The sequence below is a fragment of the Gekko japonicus genome, unplaced genomic scaffold (assembly GCF_001447785.1).
Source record: "Gekko japonicus isolate JY-2015 unplaced genomic scaffold, Gekko_japonicus_V1.1 scaffold856, whole genome shotgun sequence".
Lineage (NCBI taxonomy): Eukaryota > Metazoa > Chordata > Lepidosauria > Squamata > Gekkonidae > Gekko > Gekko japonicus.
The window spans coordinates 489,448-498,574 of NW_015175998.1; the positions used below are offsets into that span (position 1 = coordinate 489,448).

Sequence of the window (9,127 nt, forward strand, 5' to 3'; positions counted from 1 at the left end):
TCTTTGCTTCTGTTTGTCAAGCGTGAAGCTTTCGCAGTTCCGTGCTTCTGTCCAATCTGATTTTTGTCCAACTCTGCTATTTGCTCACTGAAACCATGCTGGCCAAGGGAGGTGCTCAGTGCTTGCAAAGGATCTGCTTCTGCCGTAGTTTCCCCCCCGTCCTTCATTCTGGAAACAAAGCCGTCCTCTTTCCAGCAGTCACGCTTAAGGTCCAGACTACGCGACCAGGAAGCATCCACAAAACTGTCTCCGGGTTTCCTCCTCTCTTTCAGGGACCTTCGACTTCGCAGAGTCACAGCTTTATCCTCAGAAATCATGACAACGGCTTCGCTTTGAGCCCTTTTGCCAACAGTCTGGAGAATTTCATATCTGGGCTCTATCCTTTGGCACGCTAAGGGGTCTCCCATGTGCTTTGGAGTGGAGTTCTCAAAATTTTCCATGCTGGTGTATTTCTTCCATGCGGTATCCTGTAGGACTCTCTCTTTATTTAAAGAGTTTGCTCTTCCGCGTTTTTTGGCATCCACCGCCATATCGGGGCGCCTCCTTGGAGGACATTTTGGACTCTGCGGCTTTCCCCGTACGCGATTCCCTGCAGTTCCCAGAAACCTCATTCGTTGGCTGCGAGGGGGACTCGGCCCCCAGGCGATCGTCAGCTATTTTGTGCCTTTGCACATGATGCTCAAACATCGTCGCCCTGACAGTTTTAATACATGTTCTTTCTGCAGGGAGCGTGGAACTTGCACGCGCGTCGTGATCTGCAACGGCAGCAGGGCCACCGTGCCTCTCTCTGGCAAAGCTGCCGTCTCTCGGCATGTGCAGGATTCTCACAGGCTGCTGCGGCCTCCACGGCACTCCAACGGCATGCCCTTCTCCAGAGTCTGTCCCAAGCAGCGGGTCGGCCTTCATCTGAAACAAAGAAAACAAACAGCCCGGCTGCTTATACAGAGATTTTTGAGACAGCCTCTCTAAATGCCACCAGGGCAGGCGTAGCGATACTCTACCGAGAGGCAAACACAGCTTCAAAAACAGAAAATTTATAGCACAATTTAACACACAGTCTACACTTCAGGACTCCTACTGGGAGGATCAGATCCAGTGGTTTATCCCAGAGGGCTTCAGGCTTGTGCCAATCCCCTGTGACCGCTGCAGGACCTCCGCAGTCAACATGCACGGTAAGCACAGCAGCAACCAGTGGAAGGCACAGGAGGCTTCACCAACACGGCACCACGTAACAAGCCCTCAGGCACTGGGCAGCAGGGGTAGACTGTGCCAAGGCAGAATTCTGCCAGGCGAGGCAAAAGGATTCCATTCGGTCTGCAAACCCGTTTTACAAAAACAGCCTTTCTCCAGCATTCTAAGCATGAAACCATGAAATTATAACCATGAGACCCTCTCAATACTTTGTCATCAGTGAATACAGCAGTGTTAACAAGTAGCTCCATTTAAATTCAAAGATGATTTTTTTTTTAAATGAGAGACATGAAGGCCGGGGGAGGGGGAGAATAGCACTGACTGGGGGGGGAGGCATTTTTCTATCATCCCCCGGACTTTTTTTTTTTTTAAGTTTTCTAAATGTAAAAGTGGGCACTGGAGAAAACATCCTAAAAAATCCTACCAAATTCTATCCTGTCTTTTGTTACAGGTGAAATTGTTACAGGTCTAGTTTGAAGATCTTTCTCTGAGATAATCTGTGCGTAAGATAGGACCAGTGTTCCCTCTAAGCTGAGTTAGTGTGAGCCAGCTCACAGTTTTTTAGCCTCTGGCTCACACATTTTCGTCTTAGCTCAGGAAGGATGGCTCCAGAGCAAACTGATTTAATGCAGCAGCCAAATCGCTCGCTCACAACTTGAATGCCAGGAGCTCACAAAGTAGAATTTTTGCTCACGAGACCCCGCAGCTTAGAGAGAGCATAGGATGGGACCCCATCAAGCTTTGCCAAGCCCGCCCACCCTGCCCCAGGTGACTTGCTCTGAGCACCTGCAGCTGGGCACCTGCCTCGGTCTTTCTGAAGGTTCCGTTCAAACCTGAGGTCGCCCGAAGGGCCAGGCCACTCCGGATCTCACCCGGTGGCTGGGAGCCCCCAACCCAGCTAGCCAGAAGACAGGCTCCCGAGATGAGATCAGAAGCAGCTTCGGCCAACGCAGCACATTTCTCCCTTAAGGGGATATTCTGTTTGCTCTACTTTCCATTGTTCTCATTTGAATCCTGCTGTGATGTTGGGTCCCCACTGAAGAAGAGGTTGGATTTATACCCACCCCCGCCCTTCACTCAGAGTCTCAGAGCGGCTGACAGACTCCGTTCCCCTCCCCTCCCCACAACAGACACCCTGGGAGGCAGGCAGGGCTGAGAGAGCTCTGACAGAAACGGCTCTTTTTCAAGAACAGCTCTTATCAGAACTACGGCTTGCCCAAGGTCATCCAGCAGCTGCAAGTGGAGGAGAAGTGGGGAATCAAACCAGATTAGAGTCCACGCACTTAACCGCTACACCAAACTGGCTCTCCTCATTGGGAGAGGAAAGCGGGGTAAAAAGGCTCAGATAAATAAGATGATAATGCGTTACTGAAGAGGTCACTGTTTCCAAGGCTGTTTCAAGTTTAGCTCCATAGCCCAGCCTGCTGACAGTCTCCCTAACATTGGGACTGTGTGACCACTTCTTCCCAGCCCAAACAATAAGCCTTTGGTTCATTACAAAATGTATAGCATCTATTTATAGCTTCTCTTCTTCCCACTTCCCAGAGGGCAAATACTAAGCAACATTTGTAGTTCCTGTTAAGGCACTAAACACTTTTAAATTTCATCCATATGCCCAATGTAACGAAGGTGCAAACAACGTATGTTAGGTTAGAGCAGTAAAGCATATTTTGTTTTATAAGAAAGGAAATACTGCACGTATTTCTGTGGTTCTCCCCATAAACAACCTGGTGTTTTTAAGAGCATTAACATTTCCAAGTATTTACTTCTCCACCCAGAACACGCGCAATTTTTCTTCACCGTGTGACTGAATTGATCAGGGCATAGCAAGGTCTTCCTGGGTCAATATACCTGAGCAGGGCTTTTTTGGTAGAAAAAGCCCAGCAGGAACTCATTAGCATAATAGGCCACACCCAACAGCAGAGACCCATTCACATATTAGGCCACACCCCTGACAGCACAGCTCATTAGCATATTAGGCCACACCCACATGCTACCACGCTTCTTATTCTGTTTACTTTGTTGTCAAAGCCCTGGGCTGTTTTTGTCGCAGGAACTTCTTTGCATGTTAGGCCACACACCCCTAATCTAGCCAACCCTAATAAGTGTCTGCTGTTAGGTGTGGCCTATTATGCTAATGAGTTCCTGCTGGCTGTGGCCAACTCCGTTCCTGTGCATTCCTACAAAATAGTCCTGCACCTGAGCACATGACGCTGACTTCTACTGACTCAGACCGCAGGTCTAACCAGGTTACTCACGCCGACTGACAGGCAGTAGCTCTCCAGAGCCTCGGGCAGAGAAAGGGAGGGGCCGTGGCTCAGTAGTGGGGCCTCTGTTTGGTATGCAAAAGGTTCCAGGTTCGATCCCCGGCACCTCCAGTTGAATGGAATGGCCAGTAGGTAATGTGAGACCTCTGAGAACCCTGGAGAGCAGCTGCCGGTCTGAGCAGACAATACTGACTGTGGCAGACCAATGGCCTAACTCCGTACAAGGCGGCTTCAGGTACCCAGAATTTTAGGAAAATAACCTGAGTCGTACAAACAATGCTCCTTCTAAGCTGTGGAGTCTTATGAGCAAAAGGTCTACTTGGTGAGCTACTGGCATTAAAGTGGTGAGCGAGTGACTTGGCTGCTGCATAAATCAGTTTGCTCGGGAGCCACATCCTTCCTGAGCTAAAAATGTGTGAGCTGGAGGGTATAAAACTGTGAGCTAACTCACACTAACTCAGCTTAGAGGGAACACTGCATGCAAGCCTTCCATTAAGTTTATCGGACTACTACGTCTCAAAGCCACAGAACTGTGCGCCGGAGCTAGATTCAAGTCCAGCAGCACTGGAGGAGCAACAAGATTTCCAGGGTATGAACTCCCTCTGTCAGATGCCCGAAGCTACTTATTTATGTGACCCTACATACCTTCGCAGATGCCTATACGCATTTGTGTACCCCCCTGAAGTCAAACAGCCTTCCTTATTTACATACCTCCTTATGAATCAAACGTTCCTGCAAACTGGACAAAACCAGGTTTTTGGGACTCCCTGCAGTCTCTGTGCTGTATCTGGCAAGAATTAGCTAAGGGCATAATGGCCGGAACAAACAAAAGGAAACCACAGGAGGTACGTGGGGGGAGAACACACATTTAGGACACTATTTTACTAAGTGAGATATGTTATTCTTTTATGATCAAAAACAGGTGTACAAAGTGACCACAGACCCGGCATACGATTTCCCTGCCTTGTCTAGTTCAGCAACGGAATTAGCCGGCTAAGCTTATTAGGATTAGGTTGTTCTTAAACGGCAGCGGGCCCATTTCTTGTACAGCTGCGTGGGTGAGCGGAGCACTGCGTGACACTGAAACGGGATTCTGTTTGTCAAAAGGCCCAAACTCCACCAGACTCTCTCACCTCTTGACTCTCTTGTGGTTTGTTTGCAGGCTTCCTGTTCAGCTCGGCCAGTTTCTCTGGCTTCGGCTCGCCGGCAGTGATGGGGCTTGAAAACCTGTCGAGCAAAGAATCACACAATTCCTTTTTAGCTCTATGGAGAGCTTGATAGCTCCATCCTAGACACCAGAATTGCAGGCTCCTGGCGTTTTATCGTACACACTTCCAAAACCTTAGGCTGCTCATATGATTTGGATCCTGCAAATCCAGTATTCCAACAGTTTCCTGCAGCTCAAAGAGTCTTTCCCGACTGCAAAGCTGAGCCTCTTGAGACACAGCCAGGCTCTTTTCCCCTGTGGACAATGCCACCATTGGCAGAACAGATACACAGGATCAGGCCCATTTCACAGCAATACTGCCCCTTATCCTGAAGTCCTGGTTTCAGCCTTGCTATTGTGCCCCTGGACCTCACCCTGGTCAGACTGTCTATTTGGGAGGGCTGTTTTTAGAGCCAATCACCTTTCCTTAGCCTTAGAGCCAGTTTGGTGTAGTGGTTAAGTGGGCGGACTCTAACCTGGGAGAAACGGGTGTGATTTCCCACTCCTCCACTCGCAGCTGCGGGGCAAGCCATAGCTCTGATAAGAGCTGTTCTTGAAAAAAGAGCAGTTTCTGTCAAGAGCTCTCTCAGCCCCACCTACCTCGCAGTGTGTCTGTTGTGGGGAGGGGAAGGGAAAGGAGACTGTAAGCCACTCTGAGACTCCTTTGGGTAGTGAAGGGCCATGGGGTATAAACCCAATCTCTTCTTCTTCTTCTTTGGAGAGGGGCCATTGCTCAGTGATAGAGCGTCTGCTTGGCCTACAGAAGGTCCCAGGTTCAATCCCTGGCAGCCTCTCCAGTTAAAAAAGACCAGGCAGTAAGTGACATGAAAGACGTCTGCCCAAGACCCCGGAGAGCAGCTGCAGGTCTGAGTAGAGAAGGCTGACTTTGGTGGACCAAGGGGGCCTGATTCAGTAGAAGGCAGCTTCGCGTGTGTCCACGTGCCCCCACCCCATTTAAAAAGCCCTCAGGCCGTCCCTCATAAGGCCACCAAGAACTAACTTGCTGACTTCCTCACAGACGTTTCCGTTTAAAATTGCGTTTTGAAAGAATAAAACTGAATGCTGGGTCTTTTTCAGGGGGGATTTTTTGTTTTTTGAATTAAAAAATCATTGGTTTAAGAACGGAGAAGTGCACCTGACCCATCACAGATGCAGCGTGAAAACTGCAGGGAACTGAATGCACCATTTTCAAGAGACACGACGGGGCATGTCGAGGGACCGAGCACACCCAAACATCTCTACCCAGATACCCCCTGACTGCGCTCGAAGCTGGGCGCCTGGCCTGGGCTGCCTGTGGGGAGGTGAGCGGGCACTCCCAGCCACACTCAGCTCAGCTCAAAGGGGTCTTTCAGCACCACTCACAAACGCGTCTCAACCAGAGGGTCTTTGACAAGGGTCCTGGGGCACAGAGACGCTTGTTGGGCATCTGGCTCCTTTGCTGTTTAGGGGACTTGTTTTATGCTGTCCCATGCCACCTTTGCCCTTCTGGAGCCACTGTGGATGGTGCCTTTTAATTTGCCGCTTCTGAGTTTTCGCTGAATTTCACTGTATATCTGTAGCTTTGAATACGAATTTGCTATATCTTTTTTGGCTGACTGCAGATTGACCACATTCTGTGCTTACTCTCAGAGCGGTTTACAATCCCCTTCCTTTCCCCTCCCCACAACAGACACCCTGCGAGGTAGGTGGGGCTGAGAGAGCTCTCTTGAGAACTGCCCTTGAGAACAGCTCTGAGAGAACTTGTGACTGGCCCAAGGTCACACCAGTAGCTGCATGTGGAGGAGTGGGGAATCAAACCCAGTTCTCCCAGATTGGAGTTCGCGCTCCTAACCACCCCCCTCTTATAAGCAGCCTGAACAGCCCTGACTAGCTTGAGCTTGTTAGATCTCGGACGCTAAGCGGGGTCAGCCACGGTGAGCACTCGGATGCATCTGCTAAGCGGACGCAGGCAATGGCAGACCACCTCCGCTCCTCTCTGGCCTTGAAAACCCCACGAGGAGTCACCATAAGTTGGCTGCGCCTTGATGGGGACTTAATTATTATTCCACCCTGAGCTGGATGGCCCAAGCTGGCCTGATCCTGTCAGGTCTCAGAAGCTAAGTAAGGTCAGCCTGGCCTATACGTGGATGGGAGACTGTAATGATTCCATTTTTGGTGTGTGTGTTTCTTTAAATGTTTAGTGTGACTGCAGTACTGTAAGAAGAGTGATAGAGAGAGAGACAAGTGTGATGTGACTGGCTGATGACTGAGAGTGTGGGAGGAGGGGTGTCTATGAAGTGATTCTGTGTGTGAAGCTTGAAGAGAGAGCATAGTCTGTGTGACAAAGGGAGTTTTTGAGTCCATCCTGTGTGAATAAGACAAAGAGTTCAGCCTGTGTGGCTATATAGATGAGAGAGAGATTAGACTGAGTGTCTAAGCCTGTCAGAGGGAGTTTTGGAGTTTGAGAGACTGTTTGTGATGCCAAGTGTTGCCAGTTATATTTACAAGTTCCTTTTATCAGCAACAGTTCAAAATAACCAGAAACCTATTTCGTTCTAGATTAAATAAATCATTTTATGGAAGCAGACCAATAGAATTACTGAATATTGGATTTTCTAGCATTTTAATATTGTTGATTTTAACATGTTTATATCATTGTATGGTTCATCAAATTAGTATCCATTGTGATGAATGTGTTTTATGTATTATGAAGTTTTATCTTGTTGGAAGCCGCCCTGACCCAGCCTAGGCCAGAATGGGTGGGATAGAAATCAATCAAATAAATAAATAAATAAATAATTTTTTTGTTTAAACTTATCCCAGAAATTAGAATAGTCCTTCCTCAGGGCCACATAATCCTCTGAAGTGCCCAGACCCTAGGTCATTCTACCAAAAGAGAGATTTGGAATTTTTAATTCCTGGTGGCAGCAGAAATCTACCAAGTTAAGGTACAGAGAGTGTGTTTTAAAGGTAAAACTGTCTCCCCAAGAAGCAGGACGCCACAGAGATCCTCACAGAAGTCAAGGCTGCTACACAGAGGCAGCCAATGGCAAACTGCCTCAAAGCATCTCTTGCCTTGAAAACCCCGTGGGGCTGCCACAAGCTTGGCTGCAACTAGAGAGCAAAAAACAAACACCCTTCTCTTATAGGATATAAATGCTCTAAATAAGATTTAGAGTCGTGTTGGTCTTAAGCAGCAGAACTACGTTTGGCCTATTACACAAGCACACCTCACTGCAGATTGTCAGAGCAGCAGGCCTCTAATCTTGACTTTGGATTCCATGCCCGCCTTACGCACCATTCTTTTTCTTTTAGTCTGCAGCTAAAACCAAGAAAACGCACTTATCGGGGTGGAACGTCACTTGTGATGTGTGGGGGGTGGCGTCCAAAGGTTTGGGGTTTTTTAATGCAATTGCCCTATTGCAGCTGTGCAGTAGCATCCAGCAAACGCCTTCCATTTAAATCCTTATGGTTAAGGTTTTGCACATGCATTTTAGCATTCCTTGAATGAAAAGAAACAGAAAGGAGAGCAGGCAAAGGGGGGAAACCCAATGTTGAAACTGACCAGACTTTATTTTGAAACTGACAAGCAGCTGCCCAGCCCCATTTTTCTTATTGCGGCGCACTGGGAAATTCTCTGCTATGTTATTGGCCACTGTGAAAAACGGGAGTCACACGATCTCATAATATGGGGGAACATACTGAGTGTACAGAATGCATGGCAGAACCCACTGGCACTGCAAGCTGATTGTTGGCAACGTGCATGTGTATGTGCACACGCTTGTCTGGGCAAAGTCGGCTGCAACGCCACCATGCTTTGCACAGGGCTGTGATTTGTATGGGGGAGGAGTCCTCTGGCAGAAGGTCTGGAGAGCTTTTTTAGTCTTGTGCCACTAAACTGAAAAAAATGTGGGGGTATTGTCACTGACGCCCTAGCGCAGCTGCATAGTAACGCTAATTTCCTGCCCTTCCTTGCAAATGTGTGTGGTTTTTTCTTTGTGATTCTCTAATTTGATCCTGTACACGAGTCATAACCTTGGCACTTTTTTTAAAGCCAAGGTGGATTGCGCTCTTCCCTCCAAATGGACAGATCCCAAGCAGTATTCCCTCTAAGCTGAGTTAGTGTGAGCCAGCTCACCTTTTCTTAGCCTCCGGCTCACACATTTTTGTCTTAGCTCGGGAAGGAGGGCTCCAGAGCTAATTAATTTATGCAGTGTCCAAACCATTCGCTCACAACTTTAATGCCAGTAGCTCACAAAGTAGAATTTTTGCTCACAAGACTCCACAGCTTAGAGGGAGCATTGATCCCAAGCGACTCTTAAGTCTGGTGGTTTGCAGAAGGCCCGTTGTTGCTCAATCATCATTTTGATGTTAGGCTTCCAGACACTGCCAAACTCCCCCCCCCCCAAAAAAAACCCCTTTTGTTCACTAAAGCATTAAAGGGGAAAATGTTTTCAAAGCTTTAGGCTTCCCATCCCAGTGT

The 9,127-nt window shown here is 48.3% G+C and overlaps 1 protein-coding gene across 1 annotated transcript in view; it reads right to left on the minus strand.

Moving 5' to 3' along the window:
- Positions 1-483: 483 nt before the first annotated feature.
- Positions 484-9,127, minus strand: part of LOC107123217 (uncharacterized protein KIAA1671-like) — a 12,602-nt gene continuing 3,958 nt past the window's right edge. Inside the window, exons 3-4 of the mRNA XM_015426418.1 lie at positions 4,592-4,685; positions 484-906 (exon numbers count right to left, since the gene is read on the minus strand). Coding sequence (XP_015281904.1) covers positions 484-906; positions 4,592-4,685 — 517 coding nt within the window. The remainder of the gene's footprint in view (positions 907-4,591; positions 4,686-9,127) is intronic.